A 22,720-nucleotide genomic window follows, 5' to 3' on the forward strand; every position below is an offset into this window, starting at 1 on the left:
CATTTGGCCCATCGAGTCTGCTCCACCATTTCCCTCTCAACCCCATTCTCCTGCCTTCTCGCTGTATCCTTTCACAGGCTGACTTCTCAAGAAGCTATCAACCTCCACCATAAATACACCCAATGACCTGGCCTCTACGCCACCTGTGGCAATGAATTCACCACCCTCTGGCTAATGAAATTCCTTTTGTTCTCTGTTGTAAGTGAACGTCTGTCTACTCTGAGGTTGTGCCCTCTGGTCCTAGACTCCACCGCCATAGGAAACATCCTCTCCACATCCACTCTGTCTAGGCTTTTCAACATTCGATAGGTTTCAATAGATCCCAGCCTACCCACATCCTTCTGAATTCCAGCGAGTACAGACCCAGAGCCATTAAGCGTTCCTCATACGATAAGACTTACATTCCCGGAATCATTTTCATGAACCTCCTTTGAACCCCCTCCAATGTCAGAACATCCTTTCTTAGGTAAGGAGCCCAAAACTGCTCATAATACTCCAAGTGAGGCCTCACCAGTGACTTATCAAGTCTCAGCATTACTGTCTTGTTTTTATATTCTAGTCCTCTCGAAACAAATGCTCACATTGCATTTGCCTTCCTCACCACGGATTCAACTTGCAAATTAAACTTTTATGAATCCTGCACAAGGACTCACAAGGGTCTTTACACCTTGGATTTTTGAACTTTCTGTCTGTTTAGAAAATGGTCTATGCTTTTGTTCCTTCTTCCAAAGTGCATGACTGTACACTTCCTGACTCCATTTTCCATCTGCCACTTCTCTGCCCATTCTCCTAATCTGTCTAAATCCTTCTGCAGCCGCTCTGCTTCTTCAATGCTATCTGCCCCTCTACCTATCTTCACATTGCCTGCAAACTTGGCCACAAAACCATATAACGTAATTGACATATAAAGTAAAAAGGAAAATCCGGGTGGTCCAGTTGAGTGTGCATCAATGGCATTCCCTTAGAGACCGATGCAATAGCAATTAAACTGAAGTCAAAGATAAGTGAATATATTCTCTTGTTCTGTGGATGGTCATTTCTTAGAGTTTTTATGGCAGAAGTAGTACTTATTACTTATCAGCCCAAGTCTGAATGCCATCTTGGTCTTGCTACATATGACATGGGCTGCTTTATTTGCTGAGGAGTTGTAACAGGAATTGAATAGTGTACAATCACCAGTAAACATCACAGTAGTCTATAGATGTTTTTCCTGTGCTCCACTTAACTCGGGTAGATGTATAGTCCCATTGGAGTCAGAAGGTTCAAAAGTTGATCTCCAGTCTGCAGCTGAAGCACTTTTACCAGGCTGAACCAATGGGTGGCAGCATTGCCCAAGACTGCCAGTGGGTGAAGGATTTAAAATACCCATCTTAAATCCTGATGGGGGGAGACGGTGGTGGGTGGTGTGGTATAATGTCTCAGTGCCCTAGGAACTTACCTCTCTCAACCAATAAGGCAGTCAGTTCTAAGAACATACAATATCTATTGCAGTAAGCTTAAAGGGATGCTAAAGGGTGTTAAAGGGAGCAGAAATTAAAGCTACACATCAAAGTATCACAAGTAGCTTTTGCCTTTTGAAAGATGCAAATCGTTGTACAATTTCTGAGTCCTGCAAAATGCAAGAAATTCACCTGCAGCCAGATGGTAGTAAAGGAACCAGAAAATGCATTTGTCCTAGAGAGAGGATTAACCTACTGGATGGATGGTTTTAAAAATTATGACAAGTTAAATGAGGAGAAGATGATTTCATTCACAGCAAAACTCAGAGTTGGGGGCCAGAGCAATATCCTCATTGCTAATAGATCAAATTATTTACCCACAAGGTGATGAAATGAGAATTTGCCACCACAGAGGGTGGTGAGATAAACAACATTGAGGGTAGGTTAGATAAGTACATGGGGTAATGAGGGAACAGACTGCTGATAGAGTGAGAAAGGAAGAAACCTCCATTTCAGCAAACACAATGGTTTGCAGGGTGTGCAAAGTTTTTCTAATATTGGGGCATTGTTTCCTTTATCCAGACCTACCTTTTTTTCCTCTACAAGCTTTGTTATTTCATCCAGAGTTGGACCACTCGGGGCAAAAAAAGCCCAGCGATAGTGAACACCTTTGCTCATATGCTACAAGGAAGAAGACGGAAAATGTTATAACAGGATGCAGACCCTCCAGTTATCTCCATTAACAATACTTCTAAACCTGTTAGGACAGGACTCAATGCCACGATGAACCCATTTAGCTCAGTGTTCACAAAAAAAATCTTTTCTCTGCAACTCATCATTTTAAAATTAGCATCCAAGTACTTCAGAGACAACAGAATAAAAGTAAGCAAGGCCTCTAATTTACTGAGGAACTGGTTCTACACTTCTCCAGATAATTGCAGCAACACACACACAACGCTGGGGTAACTCAGCAGGTCAGGCAGCATCTGTGGAAAAGAGTAAAGTTGACATTTCAGTCTGAATCCCTTCTTCAGGACTGAGAAGGAAGTGGGGAGATGCCTGAATTGAAAAGTGGGGGTCAGGGAAAGAGGCTAGCTGGAAGTTGATAGGTGAAGCCAGGTGGGTGGGAAGGGTCAACGACTGGAGAAAAAAAAATATGATGGGAGTGGAGAGTAGACTGTAGGAGAAAGGGGAGGAGGAGGGGTCCCAGGGGGAAGTCATTGGCAGGTGAGAAGAAGAGAAAGGTCAGAATGGAAAACTGAGGAAGGGGGTGGGAGTAATTTGTTCATCGGAAAGAGAAATCGATATTCATGCCATCATGTTGGAGGGTGGCCAGACAGAATATAAGATGTTGGTCCTCCACCCTAAGGATAGCCTCACCTTGGCACAAGAGGCGGCTACGGTCCAACATGTCAGAACAAGAATAGGAACTGGAATTAAAACGTTTGTCCACCAGGAAGTCCCACTTGTGGTGGATACTGCAGAGGTGTTGACAACAACAAATGCCTTTGTAAAGGCATTAATTAGTGAGTATAGATTGTATGATTGCTTGGCTGTCAAAACTCTCTAACATAAATGGAGGGAACCAGTGAATACCTACCTCAAATTAACTGGTACATTTTCAGATTTTGATGCGTTAACTTGTGTGAATAAAGGCAGCTACCACAGCCTACCTTATGAATAATACTTTGGTTTGTGATTTGCAATATCTTTCTATGTTCTATGAATGCAGGTTATGTCTTTCAGCAGTTTTTGCAGAATAAGGTAATGTGGGAAGTACTAAGTAAACTGTGTGATTGGGTGATGACTCTAAGTGCGCTAAAAGAAGAAAACTCTGGGGTGCTATCTGTTTCCTCCAGACACACAAGTATTTGTAATGACAAACTACAATATCAGACTCCTTCCATCTTCTGCAGGGACCATTCTCTTAACTCCCTAATCTGTTCATCCTTCCCCACCTACCTCTACCTGTCCATTGGCACTTTACCCACCAAGAGCAGCAGGTCTAACACCTGCCCCTACGTCTCCTCCCTTACCAGCAAACAGCATCTCCAGGTGAGACAAAGATTCCCATGCACATCCTCCAGTCTACTGCACGCGCAATGTGGCTTTCTCCACATTGGTGACAGCAAACACAAACTTGGTGACTGCTTTGCCAAGCACGTTCTCTGACGGCAACGGACATCTGGAGCTCTCAGTTGCATGTCATTTCACCTCCTTTTCTCATTTCCACACCAATTTTCCCATCTCCAATGCCAGAGCGAGACCCAATGCAAAATAGAGAAACAACATCTCATATTCTGCCTGGGCAGTCTGCAACTCAGTTTCAGATGACCTTCACTCTCATATTTCCCCTTCCCACCAAACCACTCCCTGCAACTCTCTCCTTCTGATTTGTCTCCAGTTCTCACATTTTTATTCCCTTAATCATACTCCACTCCCCCACCCCAGAACCTTTCCTTGACCTATTTATGTCTCCCTTATTTCTTCCCCCTGATTCCATCCATCTACTACCCACAAAAGTCACCCACTGGATCCCCTCCTGCATCTGCCTTCATATCTTCCTTAATAGTTCCCATTATCAGATTCCAGCACTGACAGCCCTTTATATCCCCCACTTGGTCACCCCGCTGTCTCCACCTTCAGTCTCCCCACCCCCACCTAGTCTTATCCGCCCTTTCTCGCCCCTTGTCCACTTCCACCTATTATCCACCTGCTTCCATCTCCCAATGCACCCTTTCTCTCCCACAAAACACATCCATCTGCCCATCATTCTGCACCCTTTCCCAGCCACCGAGGACCTACCCGATCCAGCCTCATCCCTCCTGCTTTTCTCTTTAAACTGGCTATCTTCTCTTGCCACTCTAAATTCTATTGCTGGCTCTTGAACTGAACCATTGTCAATTCTTCCCCCTACCCCCACAGATGCCTTTGTACCCCCTGAGAACCTTCAGCAGTTTGTTTTTTTTTGTATCATTTGTATTTTTAATCAATTGCTGTACTTTCATTTTAACTTTTAATAGCTTGTGAACAAGGACAACCAGGTCCCTCTGAATGGAAGCATTTTTAAAACTCTCACCATTTAACCACATATTTTTTGCACCTTTATTTTCTACCAAAGTACATGACACTCTGAGAGGGGAGGGTGAGCGGCCAGACGTTGTGGTTCAGTGACATAGCCAGGGGCAGGGATGCCGTCCTGCAAAGGGGTTTCAGGGAGCTAGGTAAAAAGAGAAAAAGGTCTGAGGGTTACTACCCATGCTACATGGAGTTCAATACATGGCTCAGGAGTTGATGTAGGAGGGTGGGCTTCAGATTTACGGATTATTGGACTCTCTTCCAGGGCAAGATCGGAGGAGAAACAAGATCTTCTCTGGGTGGTTTGCTGGTGCTGCTCGGGGGGGTTTGAACTAGACTGACAGGGGGATGGGAACCACAGCAGCAGGGAAACAGGGCAGTATGCTTGCAGGCAAGAAAGGTGGTATGACAAGTAAGGGAAAGCACGAGGTACCTTATTAAACATGGTGAGACTGATGGCTGAATTGCGTTGATTTCACCATTAGGAGTATTATAGGTAAGGAGGCTGAACTTTAACAGCCAGGATCAGTACATGGAATGACAATGTTGCTTCCATTACAGAGACCTGGTTGCGTGAGGGACAGGACTGGCACCTCATCATTCCTGGGCTTCATTGCTTTAGACATTATTGGGGGGTGGGGTTAAAAGAGGTGGAGAGTTGCACAACTAGTGAGGGAGAATCACCTCCTCCCTCACCTCCAGGTGAGGCAATACTTCACCTGCAAATCTGTTGGGGTTGTCTACCTTATCCAGTGTGGTCACCTCTGCATTGGTGAGATCCACCGTAGATTAGGGAACCACTCTGTCGAGCACCTCCACTCCATCCACCAACAGAGTAATTCCCCAGTGGCCAACCACTTTAATTCCTATTCCTATTCCCTTTCGATATGTCAGGTCCATGGCCTCCTCCTGTGACATGATGTGGCCATCCTCGGGGTGGAGAAGCAAAACCTCATATTCCGTTTGGGGAGCCTCCAACTTGATGGCATGAACACCGATTTCACCTTCTGTTAAAAAATCCCTCCCTCCCCCTTCGCTCTTCTGTTCCCCAATCTGACCCCTTAGCTCTTCTCACCTGGCTATCATCTCTCCCTGGATCCCTTCCTCCTTCCCTTTCTCTCACGGTCCACTCTCCTCTCCTGTCAGATTCCTTCCTCTCCAGCCTTTTCCCACCCACCTGGCTTCACCTATCACCTTCTAGCTATTCCCTTCTCCTGCCCCTATCATTTTATTCTGGCATCTTTCCCCTTCGTTTTCAATCCTGAAGAAGGGTCTTACACCAAAACATTGACTGTTTATTCATTTCCATAGATGCTGCCTGACTTGCTGAGTTCCTCCAGCATTTTTTGTGTTCCTTTGGATTTCCAGCATCTGTAGAGTTTCTTGTGTTTATGATAAGGAAGAGTGTCATCATAGTACTCAGAGAAGACCCATTCACAGAGGTGATTTGGGCAAAGATCTGAAGTAGAATAGTTGCAATTACGCTGATGGGATTATACTACAGGCCTTCCAATAGCCACTGAGAGGTAGAGTAACAGAAATGTACACAGATTCTGAAAAGGCACATAAACAACAAAGTTGTCACAAAGGGGGAGGATTTAACTTCCCCAGCATTAAACAGAACTTCCTTAATAAATCTAAGATGGGGTAGAATTTCTTCAGTGCATCCAAGAAGGGCCCTTGAAATAATATGTGGAAAAAAAATACTAGACCTGGTTTTAAGAAATGATCCAGGCCAGGTGACAGACGTGACAGTGGGTGAACATTTTGGGAATAGTGACCAAAACTCATTAATCATGAGTAAAGGTAAAATCAGATCTTGCAGGAAGATACTAAGTTCGGGGATGGAGCATTACAACAGGATAGAACAGAAACTAAGGGGCACTGACTGGGAGCATCTACTGTCAGGCAAGTCCACATCTGACATGTGGAGGTTGTTAGTAAAGACAAGCAGGTTCAAGTTCAGGATTGGCATCTTCTGGTAAGAACAAGGATGGTAAGGTAAGGGAACCTTGGACAACCCAGGAGGTCCTTAATTTAGTCAGGAAGAAGAAGTATACATAGATCTAGGAAGCTAAGTTCAGACTGGGCCCTTGTAGAACATAAAGACAGCAGGAAAGTGTGGAAGCCAAAGCGGATCATGAAATGTCCTTGGTGAGCAGGATCAAGGAGAATCCCAAGGCATTTGATACTTATATTAAGAAAAAGAGAATAACTAAGGAGAGGGTAGGTCCAGTCAAGGATTAAGGAGAGAACTCGTGATTGGATTCGGAGCAAGAGGCTAAAGTGCCAAGTGAGTACTTCACATCTGTATTCACTGAGGAGAAATGGGAGGACAACAAAAACAGAGTGGGGTTTACTAACTTGCTGGGACATTTTGAGATCGAGGAGTAGGTACTGCTGGGTCCTCCGAAAAACATTGAAGTGGATATATACCCATGGCCCGATGGCATTTATCCCAGAATATTGAAAGAAGCAAGTGACGGGATTGCTGAGGCTTTGACAAAGGACTTTGTGTCTTGAAGAGCAACAGGCAGGGTCCCAGGGGATTGGAGAGCAGCAGATGTTGTGCTTTTGTTCACAAAAAGAAATAGGGATAATCCAGGTAATAATAGGCCACTGAGCCTCACTTCAGTTGTAGAGTATTGGTGAATTGGCTGATCATTATCATGTGCACCAAGGTCATCTGAAGTATTTATGTGAGGTGAAGAGTATATTGATTGGCTGCATCACAGCCTGCTACGGAAACACCAATGCCCTTGGAAGGAAAAGCCTACAAAAAGCAGTAGATACAGCCTAATCCATCTCGGGTAAAGTCATCCACAGCATTGAGCATACCTACACTAAGCACTGTTGCAGGAAAGCAGCATCCTTCATCAAGGACCCCCAACATCTAGGCCATGCTTTCTTCTCTCTGCTGCCATCAGGAAAAAGCCTCAGGACTCTCACCACCAGGTTCAGTAACAGCTATTAACCCCCCAACCATCAGGCTCTTGAACTAGTGGGGATAACTTCACTCACTCCATCACTGAACTGTTCCCACAACCTATGGACTCATTTTCAAGCACTCTTCATGATATTTATTGCTTATTTATTCAGTATTTGCATTTTGCTGTCTTTTACACATTGATTGCTTGTCAGTCCTGTGGGGCAGTCTTTCATTGATTCTATTGTGTTTCTTGTCTTTACTGTGAATACCCGCAAGAAAATCAATCTCAGGGTTGTATATGCTGGCATATACACACTTTGATCATAAATTTAGTTTGAACTTTGGTAAAGTGATAAACATTTGCATACTGTTCATACAGATTAATTCATTACAATAGTGTAACAGTTACACAGAAAGTGCAGTGCAGGTAGACAATAAGATGCAAGGTCTTAACGAGGAGATTGTAAGGTCAGGAGTCCATCTTACGGTACTAAGGAGCCATTCAATAGTCTTACAACAGCGGGATAGAAGCAGTCTTTGAGCCTAGTGGGATGTGCTTTCAAGCTTTTGTATCTTCTGCCTGATGGGAGGGATGAGAAGAGAGTCTGGCTGCAGCGAGTGGGCCTTTTATTATACTGGCTGTATTACCAAGACAGCGAGAAGTGTTGACAGGAGTTCATGGGACGGCTGATTTCCGTAACGTGCTGGGTTGCGTCTACAGCTCTCTGCAGCTTCCTGCAGTCACAGACAGAGTGACTCATATCAAGCTGAGGTGCATCCAGACAGGGAAGCTACTGGAGAGGAAGCTGGGGGGTAGCATGTATGCACATTTGAAAAGGCACTGACTGCTTAAGGAAAGTCAGCATAACTTTGTGCAGGCAGGTCACACCTTACAAACGTAAGCAAGTTTTTTGAGGTGGTGAAAAAGGAGCTTCATGAGATTAATATAAGAGTAAGGAAGTCAAGCTGCAGTTTTCTAAAACTTCAGTCAGACCTCACTTGTTTGTGTGCAGTTCTGGTCGCTCCAAAATAGGAAGAATGTGGAAAGTGTGTAGCAGAATTTTACCAGGATGCTGCCCAGACAGAAGATACATGTTATAATAAGGCAGCACAGACTCATTGGGCCAGAGGGGACTGTTACCGGACTGTGTCTCTGAAATGAACAGACGACAGCCACCAGGTGGCAGAGCTGCTACAGCTGATACCTCACACACTACCTGTGTGTAGCACATACACTTTCCCGGTGACGGTGCAGTGCTACAGTTTCTTCCCACATCCCAAACACATCTGCATGGGTAGACTGAAGGTATTTGTGCAAATGGCAAGAATCTGGAGGAAGCTGATGAAAATATGGGGTAAATAAAACGGTATTAGTGTAGATTAGTGCAATTAGGAGTGGATTTGGTAGACCAGAGGACCTGCTTCCATGCTGTATGACTCTATAATACTAAGTAAGCCACTGCCTATCCAATACTGGATTCAACTTACAACCTCACCACACAGTAAAGCCTGACATTCAGGAGTTAAGTAAGGAACAGAGCAAATTCAAATTAAGCCATACAGCATGCATTGTAAATATCTGCTTTGCACAGACTGGAGTAGCACCGCAGTCTCGGTGTCTTGGGCAATGACAATAAAGTTCTGTTCTATTCTCTTCTATATGCATACTACCAAATTCCTTGTAGTGCTGCTGAGGTCCAAAGCAGATGCAGTATTCAACGAACCAGGCTGGTCCATTTGAGGCCTTTGCTTTCTCAGCCCACTGAGGAGCACTGCTCTACAGTACGTATCCCTATTCTGACCTTAAGTACTGGTGGACTGTTGATGCTGGAGATTCTGCTGGAATAGAAGCTACCCAAACCTTCACCTTGAAGACAGATCTAATCCTGCCACCATTATTCATTCTGCTACTGTCACTTTAGCTTTTCCCTTTGCACAGCTTCAGACTGTGGCTTACATCAGCACAGCATCTCAGAGAGCACCTTACAGCCAATAAAGTGCTTTAGAAATGTGGTCACAGTTGCAGGAAGTATTGGAGAGTCAGCACATATTCTATGCTCATGTCCGTATAGTGAGGCATATTTCCGAAAATAATTTTACCTTTAGGACTTTGCTGCCTATGGTGGCCCCTGAGCGAAACATTCCATCAGCAATTCCAAGTCGATCCATATTGAGCATGAATGGTGTCACCAATGTTACGTACGTAGCTCCCAACCACGGCTTCAGCAGGTTCAGTGCCCACTGCTCTGTCTGTCCACCCACATTATCCAAGATAAAGTCAAACCTGGACAAGAGACACATGGTTATGATAATCCTGGGAAAACACATCTATACGTTCCCACTGAAAGCAACAGAAGTAGGGTTCAAAGGAGTGGAGAGGGTTGCTACTAGCATCCTATATTAAATGGGACTTGGATCTGTACCTTCAAAACACGGTCATTTAGCAGAATTTATGCTAGGAGCCAATGCCAAAAGAGGGATACTTTGTAGAAGAGAGGCTCACTCGCCATTGCCGCAGACCTCCCCCTCCGACTGATGAGGATGGAGAAATTAAACTGAGGAAAACTCAAGAGGACTGAATTAGTGAAACAGTGATAACAACGCTGCTGGAGATTCCTGACACAAGGGATTCTGCAGATGCTGCAAATCCAAAGCAACACACACAAAATGCTGGAGGAACTCAGCAGGTCAGGCAACATCTACAGAATTTAAAAAAACAGTCGAAGGCATCTGATAGGAGAGGAGAGTGAACCATAGGAGAAAGGGGAGAAAGCAGGTCAGCAGGGTGAGGTGATAGGCAGGTGAGAAAAGTTAAGTGGCCAGAGTGGGGAATAGAAGGGAGAACGGGAGACAAAAAAATTACTGGAAGAAGAAATCGATGTACATGCCATCAGGTTGTTGGCTACCCAGACAAAATATGAGCTGTTGCTCCTCCATCCTGAGAGTGGCCTCATTGTGGCAGAACAGGAGACCACGGATCAACTTGTCGGAACAGGAACAGGGAAAGGAATTAAAATGTTTGGCTGCCCGGAAGTTCTGCTTTTGGCAGATGCAGCTCAACAAAGGGATTCCCCAATTTATGACAGGTCTCACCAACGTAGAGGAGGCCGCACTGGGGGCACCGGATACAATAGGCAATCCCGACAGATTTGCGGGTGAAGTGCTGCCACACCTGGAAGGATAGTTTGGGGCTCTGAATGGAGGTGAGGGAGGAGGTAAATGGGCAAGTGGAGCACTTTGGCCATTTGCAGGGATAAGTACCGGACAAGGGAATTACGGAGGGAGCAATCCCTGCCGAAAGCAGAGAATCGGGTGGGAGGTAAAGATGTGTTTAGAGGTAGGATCCCTTTGGAGACGGCAGAAGTTGCAGAGAATGATGTGTTGGATGTGGACGCCCGTGTGTTGGTAGATTAGAACAAGAGGAACTCTATTCCTGTTAAGGCAGTGGGAAGATGGGGTGAGCGTGGATGTCCAGGAAATGGAGGAAACGAGTGAGGGCAGCATTACAGAGGTAAAGAGAAGTGAAAATCAAGCAAAGAATTTTGAGTTCTTGGCATCGCTTAACCAGGATTAGTGCAGGTGAGCAGGTACAGAGGTGATGGGTGAAGGGAGATAACACATTGTAGCTGACCTTAAGTTTCCAGAGGGTGAAATAAGGATCATTGACCAGAAATATGTTGTAACATTCAAGTTTGGAGGGGTTTCACTGGCAGATGAGCTGAGGTTGGGGCAGACTCAGATAATAGAAAAGATCTCCAAATGATGGCACAGATACACGTTCCAAAACCTAACTCTAATGATGCGATGGTTACGGACAGTCCATTTCAGTACTGCGCTGTCAGCAGAGAAAGGAATGGGTCCTCACCACTCTACATCTCTTTATCGCTTAGCGTGACGCTTTACAGCGCTAGCTGCAAGACTGGGGTTCAATTCCCACTGTAAAGAGTTTGGAAGTTGGCCCCATGACCACGTGGGTGTCCTCCAGGAGCTCTCATTTCCTCCCACATTCCAAAGACGTACGAGTTAGGGTTTGTAACTCGTGGGCAAACTACATTGAGGAATATAGCCCGTCCACACCTGTGGGTTGCCCCTTGTACACTCTGCATGCAAACAGCACATTTCACTGTATGTTTCAATACACATCTAATAAGTAAAGCTAATCTTTAATCTGCCAAGAGAGGAATGGTTTACTCTTGTCACTGGCTTAACTCATGACATGCACAGGAGGGTGAAAACATATTGTCTGCCCTTCTTTCTCCAAGGAGCAAACCTACATCTTCAAAATCTGCAAGCTGAACTACAGCCCTAACATAAAAAGATATGTTCATAGGAGCACAAGACATACATGCACCTTCTGGTAGAAAAGTAATGAGATAAAGGAATAGAAAATCTAATCACTGCACGTAAATAAATTCCAATCATCAATACCATTCTCATGCCAGTACAAAATATTATCAACAAAACCCTAACTTGGACAAGCTGCTGCAGTAACCCATTGAGTCGAGCTGCATCTGTGAGAGGAAGGAATCCTAGGCATTTCGAGTCTGATACAGGGTTTCTACCCAAAACAAAAATCATTTCCTCCCCCCCCCACCACACCCTCATGTTTAACCCATGAGTTCTGCAGCAGACTATTTGTTGCTCTAGATTCCAGCATCTCTAATCTCTTGTGCCTTCTTGTCAGAATTTGTCAAGAGCAGCTCTCCATGACAGTTATCCAGCACCTGTGCACATTCCAACACTAACCCTTCCTTGGGAAGGAAGATAAACGTTCATGCACCTCAGTTAGCATCGCTGAAAGCCCCTGCAAAGAATGGGGCACAGTGAGGGAACGATGCAGAAATACTACCCTCAACTCAGATCAAACTCTGTAAGCACCAAATGTCTGTTGTGTACAACGGACACCAGTTGGTAGGATACACAGACAAAGAGCAAGGGTTGTCTGCTTCCAAACAAAGATGCCTCAGAAGAGAATGCAAAAATTGCTCAGACTTTGATGGTATAACTTCTTCTAGCTCCCAAAGTAGGAACAGTGGTACACTAGTTCACAAGAACCTCCAAGAAAACCACTACCGTGTCAGGGTTTGGAGACTTGCATGCCTTGATGACCCAGAGAGCTATGTTGGCTGGAGTCAGGGCTTTATGCTTTGGCTCTTGGTAGGGGCACCCATGCCAGACAGGTCAAAGGGTAGGAGATAGACCAAAAGGGTAGGGGACAGACTAAGAGTTGTCCACCGGTCCTCCAGGTTCGGGGGTTCAGCTCAGGGCTAACAACCCTGACTGGTAAAACAAAATTGTTACAGAAACAGAAATGAAGAGTCCTCCTACATCTGAATGCAACAGTATTCCTGATCTCCACCCGGAATTTGCAAGAGTGACAGTAGTGAAAACTGAGAGGAAGCTACTGACACAGTGAAAGAAGCTGTGAACACCAGCAGAGATGGAGGACCTTCATTGCTGGCCTCAACGCCAGCCACGTAATGGGCAAAAGAAGAGTTTCACAAGAAGTTTCTTGTTGTGGACAGGACGGACAAGATGAAAAGAGAACACCTAAAGTAAACCACATATATAGCACAGCATTGTTGATGCAGGCACAGTTCCTGAAAAGGTAATGGCACATCCCTCAGCACTCTATCCTTCCCCAAACAACACATTTTCAAAGTTCCCTCACTGTGCCATATCTGTCGCACTGGTTTCCAGCAATGCTCGTTGAGGTGCATGACCGTTTAGTTCCCTTCCCAAGGAAGGGTTAATGGTGGAACGTGGGCAGTGATTAGAGTGGTGGAGAGTGGCAGCATAGTGAGACTGCAGAATGCACCAACAGGATTCTCCAGGACCAATTCCAGCCTGCGCATTCACTTCCTACAGTTTGATAGTATTATTCTGCACAAACTCAGAACATCACACTTCGGGTTCAGGGTTCGAGGCTCTGCCTCTGGCACGGTGTGGATCGCTGAGTGTACCGACCAAAGAGTCAACTGCGCAGGTCAGCAGAACGTTTCCAATTTCATGGTTACGACAGCAAATCACTTACAGTTCCAGATCCTTGAGCTGCTTCTCCACACTCCGAGCTCTATAATCAATGACGTGATTGGCACCCAAATCTTTTAAGAGTGAGAAAGCATCTGCTGAACAGGTAGTGGTCACATGGGCTCCCCAGGCTTTCAAAAGCTATATAGGAGGAAAATTCCAAAGGAAATGATGAGACCTGATACCGGACATGACCACTATATACTGTATACAGAGTCTGATCACTGGTTTGATTAGGCAAATAATTTTCTATCAGTGTGTCCAGAAGTACGTCAATTTAAGGAGCCGTGATGTATCCATCACTGTAATTTTATCTAACACATTCACTGCAGAAGGGAGGGACAGATGGGGTTGGGGATAGCTGCAGGTGAGGTTCGCAGTTTAAAGTAAATCAGTGGAACAATTACTGTCCAGTGCTGGAGGCATCATTTCTTCCCAAGTGTTTGCTGAGCAAATAAGGCCATACAAATGTAGTTAGTAGTTTGAATGGACAATCATTGAGCCATTTGGAAAATGCCTGAAAAGGATGGTGCAAGGATATTCAAAAGAGAATGATAAAAACAGTTGGGGGAATATTACACGGCAATGAGGAAAGAATAAGAGCCAAAAAGTAAAAGTTGAAAAATCTATTTTTCCCCACATGTAAAAGTACACATATGCACAGGCGCAACAAAAAACATCTACATACAGCCTCAAAAGCATAACATCAGATGCCCAAGATTCACAAGAAAATCATAAATTAAACATTAATTATACAAAATCATATGAGAAAGAACAGAATTAGAACAAAGAAAATGAACTACTACAGTGCAAAATAGTCATACTGTTGCTATACTGAAGTAGTGAATAGGGCTGCGCAGGTTGGTTCAGTAACCGAAGTAGCTTCCCTTAAACCCAGGGCAGAGTGGGACTTCAAGCTTCTGTTCCTCAAAGGTTAGCTGCACAAATATAGCATGGCAAAGATTGATGGGGATCTGGGATTAATCAGTGGCAGTATGGACACTGACTGACATAGACACAAAGGGCATCTTCTGCACTATATGATTCCACAATTCAGACAGAGGATGAATTAAAATGAAGCCTAAACCATATATGTGTTCTGTACATACTCTTTCAGCGGATGAGCTATACGTCGACAGTGACCAATATGAGCTCCGCATCAACATTTCCCAGTCACAGTGCAAAGTTTCCCAACCTGCAGCGAGTGGCAGAGATAAATAAATAAAGATAACTGAGGGATGGGAGGCCCTTAATGGGGCAGAAGAATATACGGAGGGAATCTTGGAGCTCAGGGTTTACACTGTTAAGGCATCACAACTAGGAAAACAGTTTAGGAACAGGCGATTAGATTAGATTAGATTCAACTTTATTGTCATTGTGCCGAGTACAGATACAAATGCAGTTAGCATCAAACCAGAAATGCAAAGAATAGTGTTATTTACAATAAATAACTGTGAATAAAAGGTAAGTGTTACAGCACACAAATATAAAAGTACTGAGACAGTACAATATGGGTGCAATACTGCTTAGCGCTGTGATGTGAGGTTCAGCAGTGTCACAGCCTCAGGGAAGAAGCTCTTCCTGTGCCTGCTGGTGTGGGAGCGGAGGCTCCTGTAGCATCTACTGGATGGGAGGAGAGTAAAAAGTCCATGGTTAGGGTGAGATGCATCCTTGATAATGCTTTTTGTCCTGCCCAGGCAGCATTTATGTTAGATGTTCTCAATGGTGGGCAATTGGGTGCTGATAACCCGCTGGGCAGTTTTCACCACACGCTGGAGTGCTTTGCGGTCCAATATGGGACAATTGCCATGTCACACTGAGATGCAGTTGGTGAGTATGCTCTCAATGGTACAGCGGTAAAAGTCCGTCAGTATCCTGGGACAGAGGTGAGCTTTCTTGATGCTCCGCAGGAAATAAAGGCGCTGATGCGCCTTTTTGATCAGGATGGAGGAGTTCAGGGACCAGGTGAGACCCTTGGAAATGTGGACACCAAAGAATTTGAAGCTTGATACACGGTCCACTACAGCTCTGTTGATGTAGATGGGGATGTGAGTGTGGCTCCTAGCATGCCTGAAGTCCACAATGATCTCCTTGGTCTTCTGAGTGTTAAGGGCCAGGTTGTTGTCGGCACACCACGCGGCCAGGTGCTGGACCTCATCCCTGTAGGCTGTCTCGTCATCCCCTCTGATCAGGCCAACCACCGTGGTGTCGTCTGCAAACTTGATTATGGAGTTAGAAACACGTACAGGAACACAGTCATAGGTAAAAGGGAGTACAGAAGAGGGCTCAACACACAGCTTTGAGGCACACTGGTGTTCAGGGTGAGGGTGGAGGAGGAGGGGTTGTCTAACTTAACTGATTGGGGTCTGTTAGTCAGAAAGTCCAAGGTCCAATTACAGAGGGATGAGCTGATACCAAGCTGGCGAAGTTTGGCAATCAGCTTGGAGGGGATCACAGTATTGAATGCCGAACTAAAGTCAATGAACAGCATTCTGACGTAAGAGCTGGGGCTGTCCAGGTGGGTCAGGGCAGAGTGAAGTGCCGTGGAGATGGCGTCCTCCATTGACCTGTTGGTGCGATAGGCAAATTGATGGGGATCCAGGGTAGTGGACAGACAGGATTTCAGATGTGAAAGAACCAGTCTCTCAAAGCACTTTGTAATGATGGGGGTGAGTGCAACTGGGCGGAAGTCATTCAGGCTCGTGGCAGTGGAATGCGTCGGCACTGGCACGATGGTGGCAATCTTGAAGCTTGTGGGGACGACTGCCTGGGCCAGGGACAGATTAAAAATGTCCGTGAAGACCCTGGCCAACTGCCCTGCACAGACTCTGAGCACACGGCCAGGTATTCCATCCAGACCAGCTGCCTTCCGTACATTCACCCTGCTCAGGGTGGCGCAAACATCGGAGGTGGAAAGTGAGAGAGGCAGCTCACCAGGTGGGAGATCCACTTTGAGGGTGACCACCTTGTTCTCTCGATCAAAGCGAGCGTAGATGTGATTGAGCTCATCAGGGAGGGAAGCAGAGCTGGAAGGGGGCACAGTACTACGTGGTTTGAAGTCTGGAATGACCTGAATGCCATGCCACATGCGCTGGGGGTCTGAGGAGTTAAAATGCCCCTCAATTCTCTGTTTGTATACCAGATACGCCCCTTACACCAGATATGACAAACAAATAGTGTTTTACGAAGTACCAGTCCTGCCTGTCTTCTCTGACTGAACAGACAGTAAAGCACAGCTCGAATAATAGGTGAGGCTTAATGAAATAATATTACCACAAATATAACAAACATATGATAACAAACAAAAAGCTTGAAATGGCGAAAAAACCAAATCAGAACTCGCAGAAAATAGCTCCAATTAAACTAAACTAAAATCAGTTTATGCAACATTAAGTAACGACAACACATTCGTTTGAGTGGATTATATATGATAAATAATCATTAGGCAGGTTCATTTCCATTTCACCAGCCAGGATTGGTACTCATTAATTTTCTATGGCTTGACACCAGGGACTATTAATGAGTTCTGCATCAATACTAAGAAAAACATGAAGCTGTTCCAACCCCAGATGGCCTGTTGTATTGAAAGATCAAAACACAGAGGAGTCAGGGGAATAGAAGTGATTTTGATCCAAACAAAACTAAATTATGCAAAAGAAATAGCACAAAAAATGTTTTTGTTCCATTCTAACTTCGCTACTATATTAAATTTACAATATGCCTTCAACATGAATAACCATGAAATATTTTACACAATATTTAGGCATCAGTGAAGCTAAAGGAAAAGGTCTGGGAGGACCTTTTCACCTTTGACTTTTGAACTGAGTGAGGACATGCTTTACTGAAGCAAAATCAAAAAGGGAGACTGAACTGAAAGGGAGGAAAGGCTGATGAAAGCAAAGAAATTGAGAGACACTGCATTTGTATCAGGGAAGCATTAAAATAGTGAGGGAGAAGTCTGGTATGATATGAACATGTCCAAAGAAAAGGTTGTGGGAAAACAAAAAAACAAGATGTTCCAAGTTGAAAGAAAGAGGAGGGGAAGATGAAAGGTAAGACGTAATTATTATGGTTGAAAGACAGAAAGAACTGTGAGGGATACAGTCAGGTAGAAACTGCAGGAAACTTTTCTTCAATATCAGAGGTAGATGAAACTAGAAAGCACAGATTTAAGGTAAGCGGCAAAATATTTAGAGGGAATATGAAGAATTCACATTATATGCCAAAGATCTGGATGATGGAATTGATGGCTTTGTGGCCATGTTTGTGGTCTATACAAGGATAGTTTTTTTCAAATATATAAAAAGTAAAAGAGAGGCGAGAATAGACATTGAAGTGCTAGAAAATTATGATGTAGTAATGGGGGGCAAGGAAATGGCAGACGAACTGAATATGTAATTTGTATCGGTCTTCACTGAGGAAGACACTTGCAATATACTGGATGTTCGAGAGTGCCACGGGAGAGAAGTGAGTGTAGATGGCATTACTAGGGAGAAGCAGCTTGGGAAACTGAAAGGTCTAAAGGTAGATAAGTCACCTGAACCAAATGAACTACACCCCAGGTTCTGAAAAAGATAGCTGAAGAGACTGTGCAGGCACTAATAATGATCTTTCAAGAATCAATAAATTCTAGCATGGTCCCAAGAATGGAGGGTGACAGAAAAAAGGAAATTCTAGACCAGTTAGCTTGACCTCTGCTGCTGAGAAGATGTTGGAGTCAATTGTTATGGATGTGGTTTCAAGGTACTTGGAGACACATAATAAATTAGGCAAAGTCAGCATGGATTCCTCAAGGGAAAATATTGCCTGACAAATCTGTTGAAATTCTTTGAAGAAATAACAAGCAGGATAGACAAAGGAAAATCGGCGGATGTTGTGTACTTGGATTTTCAGAAGGCCTTTAACAAGGTGCTGCACATGAAGCCGCTTAACAAGCTACAAGCCCATGGTATTACAGGAAAGATTCTAGTATGGATAAAGCAGTGGCTGATCGGCAGGAGGCAAAGAGCGGGAATAAAGGGAGCCTTTTCTGATTGGCTGATGGTGACTAGTGTTGTTCCACGTGAGTTGGTGTTGGGACCATTTCTTTTTATGTTGTATGTCAATAATTTGGACGACGGAATCGATGGTTTTATTGCCAAGTTTGCAGATGATACGTAGATCGGTGGAGGGACAGGAAGTTTTGAGGAAACAGGGAGGCTGCAGAAGGACTTAGATAGATTAGGAGAATGGGCAAAGAAGTTTCAGAAGGAATACAGTGTCAGGGAGTATATGGCCATGCACTTTGGTAGAACGAATAAAAGCACAGATGTAATACTGAGACCTTATAAAGCACTGGTGAGGCCTCACTTGGAGTATTGTGAGCAGTCCTGGGCACCTTATTTAAGAAAATATGTGCTGGCATTGGAGAGGGCTGAAAGGATGATTCCGGGAATGAAAGGGTTATCGAATGAGGAGCAATTGATGGCTCTGGGCATTTACTCACTGGAATTTAGAAGAAAAAGGGGAGTCTCATTGAAACCTATCAAATGTTGAAAGGCCTAGATACAGTGGATGTGGAAAGTATGCCTCCTATGGTGGGGGAGTTTAGGACTGGAGGGCTCAGCCTCAGAATAGAGGGATGTCCATTTAGAATGGAAATGAGGAGGAATTTCTTTAGCCAGAGAGTGATGAATCTGTGGAATTCATTGCCACGTGCAACTGTGGAGCCCAGGTGACTGGGTGTATTTAAGGTGGTGGTTGATAGGTTCTTGATTAGTCAGGTTGTGAAAGGTTATAGAGAGGAGGCAAAAGAATGGGTTTGACAGGGAAATGGATCAGCCACGATCAAATGGTGGAACAGACTCATAGGGCCAAGTGGCCTAATTTTGCTCCTATATCTTATAGACTTATGGTACCTGGAGTGCAGTGCTCGAGAGAGTGGTTTAAACTGAGTCGCTGACAGCATTTCAAGTCAGCAAGTCATACAGCATGGAAACAGGGCCTTCAGCTCAATTTGTTTATGCCAATCAAGATGATTACCTGAGTCAATCTCATCTGCATGTATCTTGACCATATCGCTCTAAATCATTCTTATCCCTATACCTGTGCAAATGTTTTTTTTAAAACAGTGTAAGTGTTCATGCCTATACCACTTTCTCTGGCAGCTTGTTTCATTTATCCACCATTCTCTGAGTGAAAGCGTACCCCTCAAGTCTCCTTTAAATCAAAATTCGAAGTACAGTTATTATCAAAGTATGTGCATAATATTATATACAACCTTGAGATTCATCTTCTAGCAGAAAGCCACAAAAGCAAATTCATTAAGAAACCCCACACAACAAAGACAGTAAAAACACATAATGTGTGATAAAAAGAACACATCATGCAAATAATAAAAAAGTAAACAAATAACACAGAGAGCATGAACCACAGGGTCCATGAAAGTGAGTTCACAGTCATGGAGCCAGTTCAGTGCTGAGGCGAATGAAGCCGGTTCAGGAGCCTGATGACTGCAGGCCACAGGTGTAGAGTCAGTTTAGCACTGAGGCAAGTACACTCACTCAGCGTTCGGCTGACCTTTGCCCTCTACCTTGATGCCTTGATCTTTTTCATCTGGCTCAGCACTTAGGTCGGTCAGACATCAGTTCATTTTTCACTCCCTAGCCCAGGCCCACCGGTTCGACCCAGCCCCGAGTCTGCTCCAGCAGTGGCCGCCGTAGCCATTTACAAGAGCCCAGTTCGCCAAATCCTTCAGAATACCACAAACACCAGGTCGTGCGGACCATTCGATAGCACACCTCCCATCGGAAAATTACAGCCTACCGATTGCAGTGATCATAATGTGTAATTAATAGTTTTGTTTGCTGCCTGTAGGACATCATGTGTCTCGCAGGGTCACCTTTATCAGTGCAATCTATCCTCTCTCACCTTAAATCTGTGCACTCTGACTTTACGCTACCCTGCAGAAAACAAACATGACCATCCCACCTTATCTACAGTATTAGTTAAAGTTAAAGTCTGTCCCAAGCCTTTGTGGCCCATCAGGCCGGTGCTTTTGCCGGTTTCTGTGGCGTGAAGCGACTGAGAGTACGAGACTCACCCTTGGATAGGACGCCAGTCTATCGCGAGGTTAACCCCCAGCATTTTGCTGGTACCCATTTTCAGCTGGGTGGACTGGAGCAGTGTGTGGTTAAGTGCCTCGCTCAAAGACACAACATGCTGCCCTGGCCGAGACTCGAACTCACGACCTTCAGATCGTGAGCCCAACGCCCTACACTTGGCCATGCGCCACTATCTACAGTACGACCCTTATGAATTTATGAACCCCCATCAGGTCACTCCTCAGCCTCCTTTACTCCAGCCTGTCCAGTTTCTCCTTATAACTCTAGCTCGAGTATCAGCAATGAGCTTATGAATCTTTTCTGCACCCTCTCTAGCTCAATCAAATCCTTCCTTTAGCTGGACAACCACAACTGCACACAACACTCCAAGTGTGGTCTTGCCAACAACTTATAAAGCTGCTACACAGATGTCCCAGCAGCTGTACTCAGAGCCCTGAACAATGAAGGCAAACATGCCAAACACATTCATTATCACTTTGTCTACCTGTGTTGCGACTTTCAGGAAATTTGTAGTGGTACCCCTAGGTACCTTTGTTCCACAGTACTCTTCAGGGCCCTGCCATTTACTATGCAAGCCCTGTCCTGGTTTAACTCCCCAAAATGCAACACTTCACACCTGTCTGAGTCAAATTTCATCTGCCATTATTGAGCCCGCTTTCCCAGTTGATCTAAATCTTGTTGTAGTCTTAGGTAATCATCTTCACTGTCCACACACCACCAATTTTGGTGTCATCTGCAAACTTACATATCTTGTCAACTATATTCTCAGCCAAATTGCTAAGACAGGTGGCAAACAACCAGAGACACAGCACCAAACTTTACAACACAGGTCACAGGCTTTGAATTTAAACTACATGCCTCCACTATTACCATCTGAGCCGCTGCGAAGACAACTTTGCAACCAAACGATCGCATGTGATGTAACCTTCTGAACGAGTCTCTCATGCGGGACATGGCCAAAGGCCTTGCTAAAGTCCACATAAGCAACCTCTAGAACCATGGTCTCATGAATCTTCTGGTCACCTCTTCAAAAAACTCAGTGACATTCATGAGACACGATCACTTACATTTAAGAAGTGTCTCCATGAGCTCTAGAATTGTTTTGGCATAGAAGGTAATCAATCAAGTGCTGGGAGATGAGATTGATAAGGTTTGGACAAGTTGGGCTGAATGGCATGTTACCATGCTGTATGATTAAATGATTCAATTAACTTAACTAGAATATAATAAGTACAATCATTAAGAATCAGAATTGAGAATAAATAAAACAAGTTAATAACATACAGTACATTCACTTACCTGAATAGCAAAGGTACCGATTCCTCCTGATCCTCCAAGGATCAAAACCCTATATTGAGGAAGTTTCAAAAACATTACAAAAACCAATAAACCACACATTCAACATTTCAGGAGCTCTTGAATATTAATGGTCTTGCATGAAATTGTATTGTGTTCAAAATGTTTGCAGTAATCACTTATGAACCTCCCAATTACACAAAGACATGAAGAATTGTTAAAGATATTTCAAAATTACCAAAGTTTCCATATACTACCTTGAGATTCATTTTCTTGCAGGTATTTACAGGAAAACAAAAAAAATCATGAAAAACTATACATGAACAGACAAAGACTACAAACAACCAATATGCAAAAGAAGACAAACAACAAATTTTAAAAATACTGAGAACATGAGTTGCAAAGACTTCTTGAAAGTGAGTCTGTTGGTCATAGAGTCAGTTCAGAGTAGTAGATTACATTTCAGTTCAGAGATTAGATTAAATTTCTAGTTAATGATACCTCTGAATACTGATAATTTAGAAAAATATTGTTTTGTGGCTAAGCTGTTTCTAAGGCAGTCCCTAATTCACACATATTGGGAAAAATATCAACAACTGCTGACTCTGAATTAGTGGGATTATATTTTATAATTTTGGTGGGATTAAGTTTTATAATTTCACATTCCCATCATATAAAATTCTGTACCAGAAGTGGATATTTAGAAAATAAACAGAGGTGAGATGGGAGTAAGGAGAAAATTGTCAAGAAACTTCAAAATGACCTCAAGAGGATTTAAAGTAGTAACTCTACAGTAAAAAAAAACTAGACTTTAAATGTTCTGAAACGTCTATCCAGCTCTTCCT

At 44.0% G+C, this 22,720-nt stretch overlaps 1 protein-coding gene across 2 annotated transcripts in view; it reads right to left on the minus strand.

Annotated features, from left to right (window-relative positions):
• The window catches only part of rtn4ip1 (reticulon 4 interacting protein 1), a 58,475-nt gene that overhangs the window by 16,757 nt on the left and 18,998 nt on the right, over positions 1-22,720 (minus strand). Inside the window, exons 5-8 of one of the 2 annotated variants that reach the window (XM_072246127.1) lie at positions 21,879-21,927; positions 13,481-13,617; positions 9,547-9,730; positions 2,028-2,120 (exon numbers count right to left, since the gene is read on the minus strand). In XM_072246127.1, the coding sequence (XP_072102228.1) occupies positions 2,028-2,120; positions 9,547-9,730; positions 13,481-13,617; positions 21,879-21,927 (463 nt within the window). The remainder of the gene's footprint in view (positions 1-2,027; positions 2,121-9,546; positions 9,731-13,480; positions 13,618-21,878; positions 21,928-22,720) is intronic. The other variant, XM_072246128.1, reaches the window with a different exon arrangement.

This window comes from Mobula birostris, chromosome 2 (assembly GCF_030028105.1).
Source record: "Mobula birostris isolate sMobBir1 chromosome 2, sMobBir1.hap1, whole genome shotgun sequence".
In the NCBI taxonomy this organism is placed as follows: Eukaryota; Metazoa; Chordata; class Chondrichthyes; order Myliobatiformes; family Myliobatidae; genus Mobula; species Mobula birostris.